This window comes from Dicentrarchus labrax, unplaced genomic scaffold (assembly GCF_905237075.1).
Source record: "Dicentrarchus labrax unplaced genomic scaffold, dlabrax2021, whole genome shotgun sequence".
In the NCBI taxonomy this organism is placed as follows: Eukaryota; Metazoa; Chordata; class Actinopteri; family Moronidae; genus Dicentrarchus; species Dicentrarchus labrax.
The window spans coordinates 16,651,253-16,672,615 of record NW_026136719.1 but is presented as its reverse complement, the minus strand read 5'-3'; the positions used below and the strand labels follow the sequence as shown (position 1 = coordinate 16,672,615).

Genomic DNA, 21,363 nt, shown 5'->3' with positions numbered 1-21,363 from the left:
TATTGTGGTCATTTCTATTGAGAAATATAAGGTGCCACCAAAGCAGATTGGTGCTGTAATCCCTTTTCTAACATACAGTACAGAGGACTAAACGACCAGTGCGTTGGATTTACTGGCATCTAGCGATTAAGTTTCAGATTGCTATCCCCTCGCCTCTCCCTCCTTTTCCAAGTGTGTTGAAAAAAAAGGTGGTTACAAAACTCCCAAAAAATGCAAAGGCCCTATCTAGAGCCAGTATTTAGTTTGTCCGTTCTGGGCTGCTGTACAATGGACTGTGGAAGGCAACCCGCTTCGTCTGTAGATAAAAACGTGATGAAAACACACAACTGTTCTTATTTTCAGGTGGTTATAAACTAATTACATACCTATGAATATATATACATGTATATTCTATTTTCACCAATAGATCCTCCTAAATGTTACACACTGGACCTTTAAACCTGAAATAGTAATAATAACAATAGTAATAGTAATAATGTTATGATAAAATTATCATTATAGTTGCTTTAAAGGAATAGTTTGACATTTGGCAAAATACACGTTCACTTTCTTCTTCGGAGTTAAATTGAAGATTGATACCACTCTCATGTCGGTATGTAAAATATGAAGCTACAACCAGCAGCCTGGTTAGCTCAGTTCAGCAAGAGTGAGAGACACAGAGGGAAACAGCTAGTCTGGCTTTGCCCAAAGGTAACAAAATCCATCTACAAGCACCTCTAAAGCTCGCTTATCAACACGTTGTGTCTTGTTTGTTTATCAGAAGCAAAACTGAAGGATAACAGTGAGATATAGATCCATGCCTATCATATTTTCTTGTTCACTTTCTAACACATCAGAATCATCATGTTCTCATTAGAGTAGTTTAATCTTCCCAGGAAACTATTTAGTGCAATGTTATCTAAGTTAAATGCAATTTAACCCTAGAAGGTTTTAATATGACCCCATAGACACACAAACCCCACCCTTAAGAGAACTTAAATACTTTCCTTTTCTGCTGCTCCAGATTATTATGCCCACACACCTCATTGACACCTCACATCTGACAAAAACACTGCTGCGTGTTCGTCAGTGCTCTTTGCGTCATTTCCTGCCGACATGGCTTGTGCTGAGATGTTTTTGTGGAAGTGGGATGTTGTCGTGTGCCAAAGACTCATGAGAGGATACCAGAGATCATAAGCATGTTCATGACTAAGTAAAGTCCCATGGGAGGAAATCATTTGGACAGAGTGCCCAGTGTCAGATGTCAGTAACAGTGCAAATCACTTACTCTATGAGGACACTATCACACGTATAACGTCATTCTTTTTTAAACTATAATTTTTTGTGCTATATTATAAGCTGCATTTTGACTTAGCCAAGAAATGTAATTATTTGTGGAACATGAATTCACCGTACACTGCCTTCCACAGAAAGCTTTGTCTCCTGTTGACATATTAGTTTTATCTCTTTTTCTCCTGGGGCCCTCTCCTAGAACATATGATGGATCTTGATCTGACCCATGAGCAGTACTTCCCTCTTCCTTTTCCTTTACTTTCTGGCAAGAGTCCACACACCCTGGTGAACAGAATCACCCCTATTTAACCCTGTCATTTAGCTGACGAGACACATAAAGCGTGCAACACTTGTCATACCTGGCATTCGTTCCGTCTCTGACCAGTCATGAATATGCTCTGGCTTTGCATCACATCGGTGTTGTCAATTACTCCAGTCATCTCTGGCCTGAACATTGACACAAGCCACATCAAAGGTAGGTTTTGATATTTGCTCATATGTAAACTATTCTGTTTTGTTTCTGTAGATAAATGAAGAATTTCTTGTTTAATTTGAAAATGTTTCATCACATTTACAGCTTCTATGAACCCAAATCTTCAAATGTTTTATATGCTGTTTCCAGTTTTTCCAGCAGCAAACCAAAGTATTGCTGGAGTATTCCAGGTTAGCTACTTAAATGACCTCAACCAGCCTCAGTATACCTTCAATGCCTCAGACGCTCGAAGGCTCTGCTTGGCCCTCCGTGTGAACATTGCCTCAAAAGCACAAGTACAGGAAGCTCTCACTAGAGGTTTAGAAACATGCAGGTAACACTTGAGAAGGCATGCACGAGATCACCTCAGTAATCTCAGCAGGGTTGAATAAAGGTCTGATGCTGTGTCATGTTTTGTTTTGTTCAGGTTTGGATGGATTGATGAACACTTTGCAGTCATTCCTCGGAGAAATGCCCTTTTTAATTGTGGCCAAAACAAGACTGGCTTGGTGACATGGCGAGCCTCTGTTACACAAAAGTTTGATGTGTTTTGTTTTAATGAATCAGGTATGACATTTTTCATATGCATTTTTGTCCAGTGCTTTATACTACACATTAAGAGGCAACAGTTAATTAAAGATATCATGCATGCTATTAACAAAGCCCTGGTTTTTGTTCTTTAAACTATCTGATTACATTTACATTTACACTGAATTTGGATTAAGCTGCATTTTTAGTATATTCTACATAACACTTTTTTTTCATGGAAAACTCCTGTGCTCCAAAACATGAATGTTAGACTGAAATTATTTCCTGAAAACATAACATAAAATGTTTGTTTAAACCTCCTCATTTGTGTTATGCTTATTTTACAGGGTTGTTGTAATAAATACATATGTATCATTACTGCCAGACACCCATTTAGAAATGCCTTTTTAATATTTTTCCCACACTAAGTGAAGACAGCTGTACAAGGACATTACTATCAGGGCATGATTGCAAATGGGAGGCAGATATGTTTTTTTTCCCTCAGCAACAAGGTTAAAACTAATTTTAAATAATGAACGATGAAAACATACAATTATCAAATGGCATGCACAGTAAATGCTTGCTTGTTGGGTCTCTGTCAATAAGTGTGGAGTATTGTCTAGACCTGCTCTATTTGAAAAGTGTCCTGAGATAATAATAACTTATGATTTGATACTAAAATTTAATTGAATTGAAAAGTTGAAATGGCATTTACCTAATCTCTCTCTAATCTACATGCACAGATGCGGCTACACAATTGAAGGATACAACAACTGATAGCCCTTTGCACAGCAGGAATTACTCGGGGCAAAGTCAATCTCATTCTAAGGCAGCAAACTCCTCCCAGGACATGCACTCTTCCACCACCCTTCTTCCTTCTTCCACCTCAACTCCTGAAACCATAGACAATGAGGTGGAACCAGCACGGTTTGTCAGCAGTGCACAAGGCTCTGCTGGAGGTATGAGGATTATAATAGATAGCAACAAATATAAACATACAGACAACAGCTACACGTAAAGACCTTTTATTATAAGTGTTTGGATGTGATTTTTGTTCTGTTTGACTAATGTTTTTTTCCTTTCATGCTTTATTGTTACAGCAACAGCTATACTCATCACCTCCGTTTGTGCCGTTCTCCTTATTACAGTAATCATCCTGGCATACATCAAATTGTGAGTGGTTTTCCATATGAAAGTACTATATATATGGGGTCTATAAACTTTGGGGAAAGAGACAAAGCATCTCTCTTTTGTGTAAAATTCCAGGCACTACAAATTAAACCATGTTTCTCCTTTTGTTATTGTTACATCTATTATAGTGCATAGTATGATTTATTTATTTCTCTCTGTGAAAAGGAGGAGACGCTTTCTGAGCTCTGACATGAAGCAGCAGCAAGAGAACATCCAGACAGAAGAGTGGACGTGTGTGAAAAATATAAAGGAAACCAACATCGCTGCTCAGGAAGATGAGAGGATAGAAGTGGGTGACGAAGCAGAAGCAACATAAACATTTTTCTGATAAAATACTTTAAAGAAGGACTCCGTTGACAACTACTTAGTAATATTCTTTTTAAGGACAAAGATGTGTTATGTCCTTTGTTTTGTGTGAAAGTAATGAGACGGAATAGCATTTATTTTTGTATATGTTATGTGATGTTATTAAAATGGTGCATTTTAGCCACTAGATGGCAACATTTGCAATACAATCACTGTGAAGACTTTTTATTCTTTCAACATACTGCTTTACATAATGAACATACATGTAAACGCAACATTTCTACAACAATTTCAAGCACTTTTTAAAAAGACATATGACATTATGAACTCTGTCAAATCTTTCAAAATATGGATATCTTTCCAAAAAACTCCCAGGAGCCTCTTTAAAACAAGTTATTAAAGGGAGAGACAGAGAAAATGTCCCAGACATCATTTATCTCTTATCAGAGTGGTCTGAACTAACATTGTGTGAAGCCCTTTCAACCATAAGTGTTCTTACGTCCAATATACGGTGTATACAGTAACTGAAAAACGTCAAGTTTATGACATACCCTCGGCACAAAATGAAGTGTAAGGTACAATTGTTTATACATGATGGGATTCACATGGCCCTCCACAGCTTTTGTCTAAACCTTTGAGAGCCAAAGTGCCATCAGTCATCCAGTAATCCAAGGCATGCACATTCACTTTACCAATTTCCTTCCTTATCAACTTGTGACGAGCTAAGCATGACTTTGTAATTGACAGCATATTGTATTTTCTATTTAATCATCCCAGTCACTCACTGGCACTTTTCAAAATAAAGGTATATGGTAAATGGTTGATTACTGAGAGCTCAGCATGCTGCAGTCGGCTTTATTCATCCATAACTTCAGACTTCACTGCGTCGACTATGAAGCTAAGTTCATTGCACAGGTTCTCGTGTCTGTAGGCCATGCGGATCTGGGCGACATTGGTCCGACGGATATCGTTCCCTTCAGGTCCATCTTTCAGATAGTTCACCCCTAAGAAGTGCTTCTTATCCTGTAAACAAACAATGCAATAAATTAGAGACAGATGGGATGAATGTTGGTTAAATGTAATGGAGACCTGGCAATGCCTGGTATGATAAAGGTGGAGTGAAAGTGTCACTGTACCTGGTGAGACAGTCCACTTTGCAGCACACTGTTCCTGGCTATCTCACACACATCACAGGTGCTGAGCTTCCACAGCTGAGCAGCTATAGCGTACTCTTCCATCAGTGGTTCCTAGAATCCGGACACACAAACAGTGGATAAGAATTATTAACAGTACAGAACTAAATCCATATAAAGCTCCCTGCAATAGTATGTATAATACAGAAATTTACACTAAGACTCTGACATACATAACTGTGACCTTGAAACACCGTAGCTTCTGTGTATTTCTATCAGTTTACCTTGGTGTAGTGGAACTGCATGGGATCATCTGTGGACAGGGACACACACAGGCCTTTGTGCAGGAATTCTTTGAGAGGATTTTTGGAGTATTCCAGGAACAGACTGTTGTTGCTGAGTGGAGACATTGCAATTGGCACCTGGGCCAGGTAGTACAGGTACTGCAGCACAGGGCTCTGAGGGAACATGAAGTTAAAAAAATAAATAAATGCTGCTCTGGCAACCCATATGGTACACACACACACACACACACACACAGTACACCAAGCTAGGAAAGGAGCTCAACCACTGTTTGATGTACACGTAAATCATTTCAGCTGTTTAAGTGCTATATATATAAATGCTAGTGCTGTATTTCAGTTCTGCAGCTCCTACAGGCTGCACAAGGACTCATATATTGAATTGTCTATCTAAAACATAAAATTTTGTTCGAGGTTCTTTAAAACAACCACAACCTACCTGATCTAACACTAGGATTTGTGGGCCTCTATCCACATTATCCAGACTTACAGTGAGATGTAGTTGGATTATTGCAATTGTAATGAATAAGTTACACAAATGAAAACCTAAAGAGCCACAAAAGAGAGTCCTGCCTCCTTGAACAAAATGACTATCACACTGTTTGTGCAGTTTGGGTTGTAGATTAATATTAGTGAGTCATCAATTTTCTTTCTTTGGGACTTTCTTTTAGTCACAGGAAATTCAAAGCTTCCACTTTCCTCTCTCTCACCTGCAGTTCTCACATATTCAGCTGTTCCACGGTAAACTGAAGCGCTAATAGCAAGAAATCTGCACACGCAAGCTGAAAAATACTCAAACCAAAAAAGACTTTAGGAAGGAAGAAAAGTTCATTTGAAATACATACTCGTCTGTGTTCTCACATTGTGGTCGCTATCTTAGCTATAATGCATAATATATAATTGAACAGGAAGACAAAGTATAGAGGATCGTTAACTTATTGGTGTTTTGCTAGGGCTGGCCCACAAGGCAGCAGCCTCATGTTATCCCCTTCCAGCTCCGGGAAGAATTTCTCTTTGATCCTTTTAGATTCTGTGGACAGCCTCTGAATTTTTATCACTGTAACAAATCTGAAGTACCTTCTTCAAGTTGAGTCCGTGTGAGATGTTGTCAGACGTGAGAAAGGCAGAGACCAAATGAGTGATTGATCCCGCTTCGCCACAATGGGGACGGAACTGGAAGGTGCTCAGTCCTTGCTCTCTACAGAGGACACAAAAGGACATAATAAACCACTAAATCGATATACGAGCAAATCATGGAACAGTGTCTAATTTTGTTCATCCTTGTATTCATCATGCTGAGAGTATTTATAGATATCCTGCGATACTGTACTGTACTGCATATTGATATGTCTAAGTTGCTCTCATCGGGTATGGGTTCAATAGTTCAGTACTTGTACAGTTCTTTCTTCCCTGAGAGCTCTACAAAGTAAACTGTCCACTGAGTGCTGGACCCACAGTATCAGGTCAGGTCCTAGACTGTAAAAAAAATGTTCCTCCATCAATCTCACAGCAAATCACTCTGCTTTAATTAAAAGGGGTGCGTTGTGAAGAAGGAACAGGGCTTTAGCTCTTACTTTCTGAGGTTGTTGAGGACCATGATGTTTGCATACATGTGGAAGATGTAGTAGCTGTAGGGAGGGTTGTCATCTGTAGTCCACTGTTCTGGCTTTGGGCTCCTGAAGGAAAACATGTGATCACTGTGTTTGGATTCATCGTCCACGCTGTCAAACCCAGACACCTACACACGCAGGAGAATGAAATGTAGTCATTTACTACTGGGATGGTCTTATGAAGCCTGGCGGGTATCAAGTGTAAAAAATGTTTAGAATTATGTCACAAATATTAGAAATCTTTTCTGAAAATTCTTAACCATGAATTACTTTATTACCTCAAATTAATAATTCTTGTTCTTGAATTATTTAGTGTTTCCTTCAAATTACTGCATTCATTTTCACAAAGTAACGCACCTTACTTTAAACACCCCTTTAGCATTTATAAGCACTACATAAACATTTAATAAGTGGTTTATAAAACACTATGATTTGGTTATAAGCAGATAAAGGGAAATTTACTGTTTATTAATGTACGTTATTTGAAATTCTCCTATGAAGATATAATCTATATTATCATAACTGTTTATGTGTATATACATATATATATATATATATATATATATATATATATATATATATTGTATATTGTGATTCATTATTTACTTATTCGAGTTTATGCACACACACCTTTAATCAATAAAAACATCTATACTCCTGACCTGGCCTGATCTGTAGGTTTTAATATGATGAACACTAAAAAAAATACAACAGCTTACATATTTGAGGAAAACATGAAGTTCTTTGTGCTTCTGTGGATTAACAGTGGCCTCAAATAGAGGCAGGAATATGTTCTCCAGCATCTTGGCAAAGTTAGGTACAAGCTTCTTTGACTTGAAAATATCACTGAAACACATAAAAACATCCTCTTATATTTTTAGGAAAATGCCAAGATTTTATGTTTACAAATGTTTTTAAATTAGAATATTGAAATTATCCTATGGTTGGAGCACTCACTATATTCTGGGCACTTGAATCATCCATCTCATGTTTGGAGAGTGTACTTTGTGGTGAATGAACCACTTAGACAGACTGTCCCACTCCTCTGGAGAGCGTCCGTAGATGGAAAGGCGTGGCTCTGCATGCTGGTACTTACTCTCCTCCAGGTCATGGGCCACTTCCTATTAAATGTGAGAAGTAGAGTGTGCTTAACTGTCTCTGCATCAGTTCTGACTTCAAATGTATGATTACATGATATGCTACCTTTATGATGTGAGCAAAGTACTCTCCACCAATGAGGTTGTCTGTTTTCAGGAAGATTTCTCGAAGTTCACTGGCTCCCACTGGGTTATACTTGGAATTGAATTTATCAAACCGGTGGAAGGTGTGTCTCCCCTGGAAAGTTTAGAAATTACAAAGCATATTTGTGAACCCAGAATGGTCATGAAAAATGTTGATACTAGTACTTACTTGCATTGGCAATTTAAGTGACACAAATAAGAGGCAGAGAGCGTGAAGGAACATAATAATTGAGAAACCTATACATTTTATGAAAGTATAATGCTAAAACATTTTCTAATTTTCTTACAGCATGTACATCCAGAGAGTCCACAGTAAGGTCATAGGGGTCCTTATTGAGGTTGTGGAAAACCTGCTGGAGAGTCATCTTTTGTCCAGCCTTTTCCAACACCACACGGTCAGCATCAGTCTTGTATGTTTTCTGGATGAAGGTCAGCAGGTGTTTCTGAGACATGCAAGCAGCTGCATGAATATGTGTGTCCACCTGAGAGAAAGAGACATTTTCTCTGTTCAGTCTCCTGGGAAACTTGAGTGTTTAAATCTTTTTTATTTTTTTTTACAAATAGTTGTTTTTATAACACCTGTGGATAGAAATCTGACCTTTCGAACATTGTAGAAATCTCTGTGAGGCACACTTTTTAGTTCCTTTAGCTCAGCCATCTCATTGAGCATCTCATGGAGGTAGAACTTTGAACTCAAGAAATTTAGTCGTCTGTGACAGTAGGTCTTCCTGAAAATTAGAGACAACCTCAGTTTAGTAAGTGTTATTACGTACTATATAGGTGGCAACAACTTGTTCTACAACCAAGACTATTTATTCAACCAGCATGGCTCTAGTGTGTTTTTGTTTTGGCAACTTACGTGGGTCCATCTGCAATCATTGCCAGCACGTGACTGAGGTCAATGGCAAAGGTCTCTAAGTCTGGGTAAGGAAGGTCGTGGGGCTGGTTTTCTCTCAGAGCCTTGGCATTGTCATACACATACACTATCCCATCCTTCATCTTCAGTTCATAGTTCAGGTTCTCTGGGATGTTGTCCATGCTGTAGGGATCTTCCCCAGCTGTTGGATGCGGGCACATATCTGGAGGGCCACAACATTGTTCTGTTACTGTCATATAAAATAGAATAAGTGAGTGTAACTGTTCAAATACCATATTGTATAAACACTTCAGACCTGGTAGAACTTCCTCTTCTTGTCTCCATCTCATGTTCTCAGCACTGCGGAGGAACTGGGTAGTGGTTCTGCAGAATCTGTGATACGCTAGCTTTGAGTATTTCTCACGAATAAGCAGAGCCTTAAACAGACTTTTGGCTGCCTGTTCATAGTCCTCCAATGTAATCTGAATGGGGAATGGACATGACACATAAATTAATCTTAAATGTTGTCTTATCTAGGCCATTTTGGTAAGTGAACAAATATGCCGTATTTTCTCAACATTCTGTGTACAATAATTAGATGTGTAAAGCTGCAAAAGCACTAATTTCCTTAACTGTGATGTATACTGCTGTTTATAATACTTACTCCAGCACAGTAATCACCACTAATAGTGACCCTCTGGTAATCAGGGCAGTTTTCTGGCAATGATGAGCAGGTGGAGCTAGGGGACAGGAATGGTGTAACTGCCACTGACCGCGTCCAGTCTGTATTCACTGGGATCTGCAGGGACATTGACTGGGAACGAATCATCTTCAAGCTTTTCCTCCTGCAAAACATAATTCATATAAGCAAATGTAACTTCCCCCCAAGTCATGACACAATTGCTTATACAGTTTTTGTTTTTATTTGCCTTAAGATCATTTGTGACATTCATCTGATTGAAAACAACATTCCCTGTGATTTGGTGCCAGATCAATAGCAGGGCCTACCTCTTGGTACTCTCTTCTGACTGTTGCTCTGCCAGCTCCTTAAGCAGTTCATGTTCCTTGGCTTGCTGGAGGCCAATTGGGCAGTCCTCAGGCACGGTGAACATTGATAAGGCATCCTTGTGGTCTTCTTCCTTTAGCGCTGATGCATATACTTTCTCTGCTAGCAGTTGCGTTTCCTCCTCTGCCTCACTCAGAGTTACCTTTGGGAATTGACGTGGCATATCTGCAAGGAGGTAGAAGCTACAGTAAAATGACTGGTGACAGTGACATGCAATTATAGGATTCACAGAGGACCTGCCCTCCTTATCAGAGCTTTACTTGCTCAGACCAGCTTTTGCTGTTTTGTAAACAAGCAAATCTACCTGTATGAGGGTTTGAGGGCAGTACATTCAAGAGCTAACTGCTGCACTGTATGACCACCTGGAGAGCCCTGTGTGAATTGCTTATGTTAGCACAAATTACATTACACTGCTGCAGTTGTTCATGTCCTGCAGGACAACTCCTCAACACAACTCCAAATTAAACCCATAAAAAATCACTTCTTGTGTTGCAACAAATAAACCAGCATATGTCCTGGCTAATGTAATAGTCATTATCAACATTTATTCATTTTATTCCATTACATAGCTTAGTTGTTGTACATTATTAGCTTTTTCTGTTATCCTGTGTTCCCGTTTTGCTTGTTGAACTTTTCATTACTAACTAATTCTTTGAAATCTTTTTCTTTTTAAGAAGTGTCGTCCATGTAAAACAAGTCAATACTATTTTGAAAGGTGCTATAACAATAAAGTTTATTATTATCAGCAAACAACTGCATACTGTAATGGAAACACTAGTCCTGTGGAATATTCATGGGATTACCATCACACTAAATTGAAAGCATTTTGAATTGTGCACTGGTACAATGACATTTGAAAATAACCTGTCAGATAGCTCCATTTAATTCTCCAGATTCATGACACCTTCGTAGGAATCTTCCTGAGCTATTCCTGACATGTTGCTTCATAGTCTCATTTATGGCTTAATAAAAAACAATGGTAGCATTTCTCTTTAAGCCCTTATCAACAGTATATCGTATTGTTTAATTTTACTACAGTATGTAATCCTGGATATGATCCATCTGGTTACAGTCATTCACCATGCTTGCTGACACGTACAGTACTGGAGGTATGTCAAACAGAGAACTGTCTATTTCTGCAAGGAGATAACCTGGGTGAACTAATAGTGTCTTGTTGATATCCTCAGTGATACAGGATACAGTTCTGGTCATTGAAGTGCAGAAGCAACTACAGAGAAAGGCCAAGTTGCATGGTGTCATAGAAGCCAATTTTCCACTCTGCCACGGTGCTTCCAGGAAGCTTATCATTCCGGACACACAACACTATCCTGACAACAGCTGTGTGCATCACCGCTGCTGTGGAGCTTTATGGCCCCACATGTACAATGGGAAAAGGGATAGGCTCATAAAGTTGTATTGATCTGGAGAGATGATGGCCTTATGAATTATTAAGTGTTCTCTCATACACTCCAAAATAATTTCTGTGAAACAAATACCTTTCTTTTCCCTCACCTTTTCACAGTCAGGTACACACACACACACACACACACACACACACACATCTCATTTGAGTTGAAAACAGTATTAGTTTAGAGTGAGAGCCAAATCCTGTCCAACAACTGAAAGAAACCCATGAAAACATACCCAGAAACAGAGAGTGAATGAATTGTAAGCAGAAGGGAACATAATAATTGAGAAACTTATTATTATTATATTATAATTAATAAACTATATATCTTATCTTATCTTATCTTATCTAGTTACTGGCATTTTCTGTTGTATGTACATGTTGTTTCTTACCACATCCTAGTTAATTTAACACTCATTATCAACATTTATTATTTTTATTCCATTACCTAGCTTTGTTGTCCTACATATTTTGCTTTTTCTGTTATCCTGTGTTCCAGCCTTTACTTTTTGAACTTAATAATTCTCTGCTATATTTTTCTTTTGAAGAAGTGTCCTCCATGTAAGGCAACAAGTCAATACTATTATGAATATGAATATACTTATAATCAGAAAACAACTTCATTGGGACACTGTAATGGAAACCTCACCACACATTTTTAAAATCAGTCCGCGGCTAAAGTTAGCTGTAAGTTAACCTAATAAAGAAACACTAGTTCACGGTTAAGCTACCTGTTTCGGTGTTATGAAAGTTAACTTAGTTATAGGTTAGCTACTTTTAAACCAACGTAGCTACGTTAACATGGATATAACGTTACAACACAACATTAACGCAAACGTTATTTATTATTAAGTTAGCTACTGACCTGAGTAGTAGCATGTTCTTTTAATTTAACGTTACTAATCCTGCTGAGGTGATGACGCCGGTAAGTTCATTTCAATATAACTTTGACATTTTTTTTTTTTTTTTTTTTTTTTTGAGCATATAATGTATGTACGTTAGTAAACTAACTTTAACTAAAGTCTCAACTCATTTACTAGCCTAGTCGTCTCTAGTTCAACTGTTACCATGACAACCGGGGTCAAGAACCTGATGTGGCTGGAAAATAAAGGTTTCGTTAAACATCATAATGCTAAAAAAAAGTGTTTTGTTTAACCATTAAAAAACACTGTTAATAAAATATGTCAGGTTGTTTAGGTAAAAAAAAAAAAAAAATCAAATCTGATCTTGGTATAAGTTACAATAGTTTACATTTTACATTTTATTCTGCTCTTGTAATTGTCTTTGTGATTGTTTTTTATATAAATTAAGTAAAATTTACTCATGAGTTCTTCAAAAATTAATTTAGGATTATGCTAACCCTGTCATGCATTGTTAGGTTATAGAGTCAGAGAGACCCAACCCTTAGTGGGGACTCATCTCCCCCACACTGCAGTCTAATTTTGCTGTTGACCAAACTCAGCCTCAGACTCCTTTATGGTGACCATGTGCCTTGAAATATAGCAGACTGCGTGCAGTGAGGCAGAGAATAGCATATACTGTAACTTGATTTCATAGCCATTTTGCCTATTATCTTGTATTACATTTATATGCCTCTCATCAGTCCCGCGCTTACCTTCAGTGCCGCTCATAGCCATATCTGGGGTTGCTGTCATCTCAAGTTGGACAAAGTGAAGCACGGTACAGAATCAGTGGTAGCCTAAGAGATTCTGCCTGCATCTATCTGGGTCAGACTCAAGTCAATCTATGAATCCACAGTGGCACACAACTACAGTTTTGTTTTTACAACTGCCCATCTTTCTATTTTAAGGAGCCAGCGGCATCATGTTGACAGGACTGCTAATCCTGAGAATATGTCAAAACTGGCTGTCAACAAAGAGAGGGCCTCACTCAGATTAGACAGAGCCTGCTGTCTACTGCTCTATTTATCTCTCTCTTTCTGTCTCTCTCAGACACACACACACACACTCACAAGAAACACAATCTTACTCTTGTGCTTACAAACTGTACATTGTGCACACATATATAAGGAGTGAGGAAGAGACCCTCCTCACCATTAGGCTACTCTCAGATTGCCACTCAGAGGTACATGATAGCAACTGACTCCCTCTCCCATTTGCGATCTGTATATATGAGTAGAGATGCATAATGCATTGTATGTCTTGCTGTCAGTGCCCACCTATTTATAACTAGGTGACCAGGCTGAAGGATTAATGGTGAGAAGAACACTCCTCTATCAGTCAGTGTGGTAAAATAATCATCATACATTTAACCAACATGATAAATGATCTCTCTCACTACGGCCTGGACAAAGATAAACTATGGAATTTATGAATTTGTTGACTATGAATTCATAAAAATGTGCTTTATTATCAGATAATATGTGTTTGCAGAGCTTCAACAATTCTGCTTAACAACCAGGTGTATCTGGTTCATATCTGTTCTTATCCTATCTGCTTGTTACGTACAGGTGGTCCGGTTTCTTAGAAGTATGGCAGAGAGTCAACAGATACTGCACGTGTTGCTTCTGCATGCTTCCGTTCCCTAGAGAGGTACAACTCATCATCATTCATATCATTTGTAACGTAGCTATAAACACACATCAATGTTAATTTCCTTTAGACTGGAGCACATTTAGGGACTGGATCCTTAAAAAAATATGATATTGACCTAAATGAGAAAAAAATAACATCAAGGTGACTGCCGATTCCCACCCCACCACTGCAGGGTGATCAGTCGATCCCTAAACAATAACAATGCATTTCTGTCTTGCTGGACTCCCACTGGACTCTTATTGATCAAAGGGTCTGGTTTAGGAAACATCAGGTCAGATGTCTGAGAAATAGTGTTATGGCGTAGCTCTCCAGACAGCATTATTAGACACTAATGTGGGGAGTATCTTAATGGTGTTCACTGTCGACTCTCGGCTGATGTATGTGTGTGCACTCTTGTAAATGTACTGGAAATGTGGAAATATGGAGCTGACCATATATCATCTTAGAAAGTAAGGATCATCATTCATTATTTCCCATTCACTGTAAATCCCAGAGGAGGCTTGTTGAGGCCATTACTCCACCACTCATTGCCCTATCTTAGACCCAGCGCACTATATTCTGCCATCTTTATCTTGTCTTTTTTGGCTTTTCTCAGACACGTCACTGCTGTAATTAGCCGAGCCCCCATGTTGGCTCTGTGTCAAAGTCATATCTGAGAGAGAGGTCAATAACACAAGAGAAACCATTTACATTACATAGGGATAGTGATGACAGAGGGAAAGAAAAGAAGCTCACTCTTTCCCAAGCAAGGACTTGACTGCTGCTTTAAAAGAGGTGTGTCTCCTTTTCTCATCTTTCCCAGTGGTCAGTGCCTGGAGAAGAATAAAGATAAAAGGGAAGGGAAGTGCACTCACCCATGAATGCAAAGCAGGCTCGCTTACAGCTATTCTCTATTAATTGTCAGATACATTTCCAGGAAGTCTAGTTTCTTCTTTTGCACCAATAAATGGGTTTGCATATGGATACACATAAACCAGTTACAGTGTCTCACATAATGTACAGCAGAACTATACAGTACATAACTATAAGCCAAGATTTTTGTGAATGGAAATTTGAAGACATACAAAGATTCTTAAAGTGATGTTTGCCTCTTCTATTTTTACACCATTAAAAGGTTTTTGGGGCAGTTTTCCCTTATCCAAACCGAGGGTCTAAGGATAGATGGTTTCCTTGCTGTACACATTGTAGAGACCCTTTGAGGCAAATTTGTGATTTGTGATATTATGCTAAATAAATACAACTACGACTTCTCTTGACTCCCGTTGTCAATTCATGGTCATCAACATTAGACTACTAATATGTTAAAGAAGTTCACTCACCTGCTCGGGCTCTGCTGTCTCTGAAGTGTAAATAAACTGTGCACAGGTTCCCTCAAAGAAACATCTAAGTCATGCTGTGCTCTTGTTTTGGCTAGAGTAAATGATATCTCATCCACCACCCTGCAGTGCACACCACTCCATCCTTAACTCTTTCAATGCCACAGATTAGTACAAGGACATCAGCTGATCGAATGCCGAAGTCAGCCATCGTGGTCATTGAACTGTTTTCAGGGAGTAGTAGTGAATGCAGTGGGAATTACGGTAAAAATGTATCAATATGTGAAATATCTGTGTTTTTCCTGTTCTAAGAGACTAATCATGTCCTCTTGTGGGTGTTTAGTTCATTTGCAGAACATTTTGCTGTCACGTGACATGAGCAGACTAATAACAGTAATAACAGCATTGTAAGAATGTTTTGGGATGAAATAAACAATACATATACAAATGATATAACAGGTTTCACTAGGTAAATTCACTTCTGTCTCTTTAACTACAGTTCCTCAACTAAGATTAAGACAATTACAGTACATTCGTCTGGACTTACGTCATCAGTGTACGTCATGGCGGGAGTAAGTGTCTATTAGTGCATGTATTCTTTGCATGTTGCAAAGAAACTAAAACTCCAAGCTGTCTGTACCACTGGTAACATCAGTCTCTGGGGTAGAGTCTCACAACCAGATCAAAGCACTTTTTCAGATACCTTTGCAGAGCAGAATAAGCAGTCTTGCATAGGTGAACTCCTCACACAGTCTTAGAAGAGAGAGGACCTAGACTTACTACTGTGGCAATAAGCAGCAGGGGGCCCACATTCCCTGATTTAGCTTGACAGTGTTTCAGATTATGAGGCTAATCCTCTCAGCTCAGGTTATCAGGGTACTTTTAGAGCTGGCTGTTGAGGACTGACTCTTAACCCTGGGCCTGTATTATTATGATTGACAGCAGTATTGTCAGACTGATTATTTATCTGCCTTCTCCTCCTCTCCTCCTCTCTCTTTTGTTCAATAGTGAACTCAATGAGCAGCGCCACAAACTGTAACCTTATTCATTTATTAACTTATTAATACCTGACTTCCTGATTTTCCCAGCAGCTCCAGACACATCATTTTCACTCACATTTTGGCAATAAAGTTAAAACGTCTTAGCCGACATCCTGGCGGAAAGGGCAGGTCCTAAAATAATACTGTTGATAGCTGTCAGAAAAAATAAAAGGCTTGGAGATTAGCATACAGTAAGTCCTGGAAAGTGAGTATTATTTTATTTACCAGCTGACCTACACTGATCAGTTTCTCACTACGTCATTGGCGTCACCAGCTGATTGGCTTACCAAAGGAGTGACACCATCACATACTTAGAGAGTACACTGAATGGCACAGATCTATTTTTTTACCCTAAAGGTTTTGTGCACAAACTCAATACTCATTTAAAATGTAGAAATACATGTATTTATATTTATATATTCATCAGCCACTAGATGGCACATTCACTTTATTTTACTTTCTTTACAATATTTGTTATTGCTCTAATGCCATTGAGTCATATGTGGGGCAGGTCTTGTGGTATTGACATGTAGTAGCAACTGTGCATTGTGCCAGTTGAATTTAGCCATAACCTATACTTGTGCTTATACCTATACAATTTCAGAAAGCTGAAAGCTGCCAAAATATGTTTTATTGAAGTAACATTGTAAGCTCTTTTTCAAAGTATAAATCCCTCCATGCAAAAGAATGGGTTGTAAGCAAATACTGTAGTAAAGCAAGACATATTGCTGTTCCCACTTCTAGTTAAAAATCTTTTGAATTAAGCTGTCTGATCTAATTAAATAAATCATACAAAGATCCACCAAAATGTTTGTGTTTTACCAATCGAATCTCACTAGATGGCAATAGAGAACATACAATGCATTTTTGATACTCACTCTGTTTCTGTATATCCTGTTCACAATCATACTACAACGTTTTAAACAGCTGTAATTGGCTTTTCCAGTGAATTAAAACAAAAGCCAAAACTGTATCCAGCCAGTATTTCTAATTCTCAATGATCACACTTTTAATTGGTATGAGGTTCTGTGGGCTTTACAAAAAACTAAAGCTGTACATAATTTTATTCAGTCACAGGTTTATCTTTCATTTCCTGTATGATTTCACTCAGAATTGTTTATAAAGGCAGGGTGAATGTCCAGTTAGTGCTTAAAGGAAAAGCTGACATGCTTGTAATGAGTACGAGGGACATCAAACAAGTGGCAGTGAATATCTGACTATGAATCTCTGGTTTGTTTGACTTTATACCATTCAGTGAATTCCTGGCTTGATCTATTGTTGTAAATCTGTATATGTGATAAAGCGTATATTGCTACACAAATTTATGCAAACGAGTGAAGCTAGAGAATAAGATTCAAGGTTGTCACTTTATGGACTATCCTCAGTTGGTTCTCATGGTCCATCACTCTGTGCAGTGCCCATGTTAACAGTTGTACCCTTTGCATTGTGGGGTTGGCCTAATTAAAAAGAGATTAAAGGAATACAGCTAAAAGAGAAATCTGTAATATATGTGTCTTATGTTGTGTAGTCTGAACTCAGTCTGAAGAAGGGATGATAATGTGTCAAGTAAGACCTCTTTGCTACAGCCTTTCAGTGCTGTTCAGTCTTGGTGGTCTGCTTGAATGTGAAGGTCATGATCAGTGCTTTGTTGGAGCTGTTTTCATGATGCTCTCGCAGGAATGTTAGGCCGGAACCCCCCACATCGGCCTTCTCGTGTCCCAACTATCTACCATTGAAGACAGATGGAGCTAAAGCCTCAGCCTCCTCTCATGGCTTTAGGGCTGCTCTGTGGTGTGGGGTGAGCCAACAAATATGATCTGAACCAAGCAGGAATGCGCCTGGCACCCTGTCTGCCCTTTTTTTTTAAGGGAAGGGGGGCGTCATAACTAGGGGAATGTAGTGAGAGGAGGGGAGGCTCTAATGAGACCCTGTAATCACTTAACAGAGACCAGGTGCTCTGTGTCCTGCTGTAGCAGCGCACTCCAGACAATAGAGTGCCACTTTCAATTTACAAGAGCCAGGAGCAAAGGAGGTCTGGACAAGGTCTAGATTTTGTATGCAAAATGTTTATTGAATAACAATGTTATTGCTTTGACACAAATAAAATAGAACACATTTACAAATATATAATATACCTATAAAACAGATATCCTATTACCACAGTTTGCAAAAGAATAATGACAAATAGCTACAATGCCCATATATATTTCTTCCTGTACAAAAATAGTTCTATCTGCATAAGTACTTTAATGTAACCTCTCTATAATATTTAAATAAAGGAATTCATATATACATATACCTGCAATAAAAACAAATATAGATTGCACATGGTTTTGTACAAACAATAACACTTTCAAGTATATTTCAATCCATTGTGGATTGGCACATATCTCACAGAATCTAAGGCATTTTCCCTTATACAGTGTCCAAAAGAGCTTCAGAGCTCTGTAGCCTATCTTCCTGTTTGGCATTGTGATGAAGATGTCTTTTCCTGATGATTCATTTGACTTAAAGTCCAAATGGAAAAGTGCAGACAAGTACTGACAGTTTGGAACATGGTGGTATAATCCTTAGAGGATAGCACTTATCAGAGTTCTGGCCTTGAGGAAGAAGTGTGTAAAGTCCCAGAATGTTAGAAGAGAGTTCCCTCTTTAAGCCAGAGGATGTGTCCACTTTGCCAGGTATTAGCACTCTTCTTTTCCCTCTGCCAAGCAGAGAGCAGCACCTGTAGTTTGCTCCACGCTGTGCCATCCAGTGTCTGTAAGCCAGCTGCAGTTGTTTGCACGCTCTACGTCGCTGAGCTGCAAAGCTCAGCCTTTAGAGAAACTCAGCACAACCAATCTTGCTCTGACTCAGTCCTCATGCCTGGAAAAAATGTGCTGGAGAATACTTGGCAGAAGTCTGAGGCATTTTGAGAATTTTAGAACAGAGCAGAGAGAACACTAACTCTGAACTACTCCCTCGCTTTTGTTCCCAACTCTTGCAAAGTCCTGCTCATGTCCGTCTGAGGAGAGCCTCAAGCTTGTGAACTTGTGAGTCAGTTATGCTCCACACGGGCCTCAGCCTGCCCTGCTCTAGCCTCAGTGTGACTCTGTGCACTGGAAGAGATCGACGCCTCCGGCCGTATCCCTGTGGGCTGATCTTGTCAATGGGGGCACTCCCGATCTTCAATTTGTTATTGAGTTGGTGCAGGCGGTGTGCCAGGTCGTGCACTGTGCAGGTGCCCAGCGAACAACCTTGTCTTCTTGACTGGTTGGCTGAGTTCTTAGACCTCTTGGTTCTGACATTGATGTCAGTGCTGGAGGACAGAGGGAGAGACAAGAGGACATTAATCCATGCTGTTCACTCCTGAGGTGTTAATGGAGTATACCTTTTGACAGTTTGTTTTCAGGATTACATGGTCAGTGTCTTACCTGGAATGTGGCAGCAAAGTATCCCTGATATCTTCTGGTCTGACAAAGTGCTCCGACTCTTCTGTCTTCTCTACTGATACGCTGTCAAGATCCCGTCTCAATCTGCTCCCTAGCCATATGCTTATCCTGGAAGAGGAGAGAACATATCCATCAGTCTTAGGTAGATAATTCAGTAGACAGATCATTGGTGTCACAAGCTTGACAGTTGTGATTATTAAATGAATTATTCATCAGATAACTCACCTTTTTTTCAACTCCGGATTGACTTCAAGTTCCACACAGTGTGCTACTGTCGCCAGCAGACAGCAATAGAGGAAGGACTGGAAGATCAATTTCATTTTGACTCCTGTGGAGAGTGGAGAAAACATTTGTTAATTATGTATTCATGCCAAAAAATAATGTTAAACTGCATTCATTTCATCTCTTTATGCATGTAAAACTCATACAGTATTCCCTGCCATACTGTTGATTGCTTACACAAGAGTCCAAAAGCCAAGTTATTTGCACTCATCATTCATTTATTTAAAATGTTAAGCTAAGGTCAGATTTTTCTCGGTTAAGTAAACCTACAACCATGCTTTGGGCCCCTGGCCAATAATGCGAAGGACAGTCTACCAATGAGGGGTCCAAAATAGGCTCAGCTCAGAAGTCAAACAAAAACTAAAATGTTGTTCTACTCAGTCACCTCATTAAATAGAACAAAACATAGCTAAATTAATTTTGCAAATAATTAACAATATACAATGTACTGCCTCTGTTGGATGCTTTACTCCTTAAAGACAATTCCTCCACAGACGCACACATTAAGAGCTGAACTGCTTATATAACCAGACAGATAACCTGTCCTTGCCTCTACACTTGTGCCCTGACCCTGAAAAAGCAAGCATAAAGCCATCAGCTGGAAGCAGAGCACAGCAATAGCCTCTTTAAAAGAAAGTGTACATACCTTTAATTCTCCAATAATTCAGTTGGATGAGAAAGCTCTTCTTGTAGATTCAGCTGTAAAAGAGTACTCCACAGGTTTCTTGAAATTGCCACTGGCTCTGTAAGGCAGCTGTGTCACTCTGCTAATAGCTCCTACACACCAGACAGGCAGCCTTTATACAGGCGGTGGGAGGGGCTCATTGACTGACACACACACACAATCTCTCATCCTTTTCCCCACCCAGCCATGCATTACTGTGCTGCGCTCATGTAGTACAACGCAACACAGGGAAAAGATAAAGAATTAAATAAACAAAATTAAACTAGTAAAGGAAAATAGTGTCAGAATTCACACAATAAGTGCAGTGCAGCCATTGTATCCTGTTTTCACTGTTTCAATAAGTCATACCTTTAACTCTTTCATGGCTGATGCAACCACAAAGTTTTAACATTCTCATTAAATGCTGCTTGTTTAATTTCTATTTGTGTATATAATGGCAACACATGAATGGCCATCTGTTATGTAAGTTAAAAGCTAGACTCACTGTCCCAGTAAGAGTACAACATGTTCATCTCAGCCGACTGCTTTCTATAGGGGGGGTATTATAAATCTAAATAATCACAAAGGGAAAGGTTTAAACATTCATCTTGTTATATTTAAACTTTAAGGTCAGGAAGGTATAGTTTTTGTTAACGTTCCTTTCAGTCCAACTAGCTAGTTGTATAAAGT

General features: G+C 39.0%; 3 protein-coding genes across 4 annotated transcripts; 1 reads left to right on the top strand and 2 right to left on the bottom strand.

The window, feature by feature from the left end:
- Nucleotides 1-1,599: 1,599 nt before the first annotated feature.
- lyve1a (lymphatic vessel endothelial hyaluronic receptor 1a) lies at nt 1,600-3,988 on the top strand. Its single transcript, XM_051380384.1, has 6 exons — nt 1,600-1,747; nt 1,895-2,078; nt 2,172-2,311; nt 3,016-3,231; nt 3,373-3,445; nt 3,629-3,988. Exons 1-6 carry the CDS (start codon nt 1,660-1,662, stop codon nt 3,777-3,779), a joined length of 852 nt encoding a protein of 283 aa, XP_051236344.1. The 5' UTR covers nt 1,600-1,659; the 3' UTR covers nt 3,780-3,988.
- On the bottom strand, nt 3,979-15,339 carry ampd3a (adenosine monophosphate deaminase 3a). Of its 2 annotated transcripts, XM_051380381.1 has the most exons (16): nt 15,260-15,339; nt 14,676-14,752; nt 9,920-10,142; nt 9,576-9,756; nt 9,228-9,393; nt 8,915-9,134; nt 8,654-8,783; nt 8,343-8,537; nt 8,018-8,149; nt 7,772-7,935; nt 7,534-7,660; nt 6,779-6,942; nt 6,282-6,402; nt 5,187-5,360; nt 4,906-5,016; nt 3,979-4,792 (listed from the first exon to the last, which is right to left on the bottom strand). In XM_051380381.1, exons 2-16 carry the CDS (start codon nt 14,731-14,733, stop codon nt 4,625-4,627), a joined length of 2,334 nt encoding a protein of 777 aa, XP_051236341.1. In that variant the 5' UTR covers nt 14,734-14,752; nt 15,260-15,339; the 3' UTR covers nt 3,979-4,624. The 2 variants fall into 2 exon arrangements, with proteins under 2 accessions (XP_051236341.1, XP_051236342.1); XM_051380382.1 differs by lacking the exons at nt 14,676-14,752; nt 15,260-15,339 and adding an exon at nt 13,001-13,154.
- Nucleotides 15,340-18,342: 3,003 nt separating this feature from the next.
- On the bottom strand, nt 18,343-20,797 carry adma (adrenomedullin a). Its single transcript, XM_051380385.1, has 4 exons — nt 20,656-20,797; nt 19,953-20,055; nt 19,710-19,835; nt 18,343-19,594 (listed from the first exon to the last, which is right to left on the bottom strand). The coding sequence occupies exons 2-4, from the start codon at nt 20,045-20,047 to the stop codon at nt 19,291-19,293; spliced, it is 525 nt and encodes a 174-aa protein (XP_051236345.1). The 5' UTR covers nt 20,048-20,055; nt 20,656-20,797; the 3' UTR covers nt 18,343-19,290.
- Between the last annotated feature and the right edge of the window lie 566 nt (nt 20,798-21,363).

Coding starts and splice junctions, on each gene's coding strand:
- ampd3a (XM_051380381.1), bottom strand. CDS start 14,733: ATGAGAAAAGGAGACACACCTCTTTTAAAGCAGCAGTCAAGTCCTTGC. Junction 8,150..8,342: donor ACTCTCTGGATGTACATGCT/GTAAGAAAATTA, acceptor TAAACTTTCCAG/GGGAGACACACCTTCCACCG. Junction 6,943..7,533: donor TTCATGTTTTCCTCAAATAT/GTAAGCTGTTGT, acceptor CTGCGTGTGTAG/GTGTCTGGGTTTGACAGCGT.
- adma (XM_051380385.1), bottom strand. CDS start 20,047: ATGAAATTGATCTTCCAGTCCTTCCTCTATTGCTGTCTGCTGGCGACA. Junction 19,836..19,952: donor AATCCGGAGTTGAAAAAAAG/GTGAGTTATCTG, acceptor CTCCTCTTCCAG/GATAAGCATATGGCTAGGGA. Junction 19,595..19,709: donor ACTTTGCTGCCACATTCCAG/GTAAGACACTGA, acceptor TCTGTCCTCCAG/CACTGACATCAATGTCAGAA.
- lyve1a (XM_051380384.1), top strand. CDS start 1,660: ATGAATATGCTCTGGCTTTGCATCACATCGGTGTTGTCAATTACTCCA. Junction 1,748..1,894: donor TGACACAAGCCACATCAAAG/GTAGGTTTTGAT, acceptor TGCTGTTTCCAG/TTTTTCCAGCAGCAAACCAA. Junction 2,312..3,015: donor GTTTTGTTTTAATGAATCAG/GTATGACATTTT, acceptor CTACATGCACAG/ATGCGGCTACACAATTGAAG.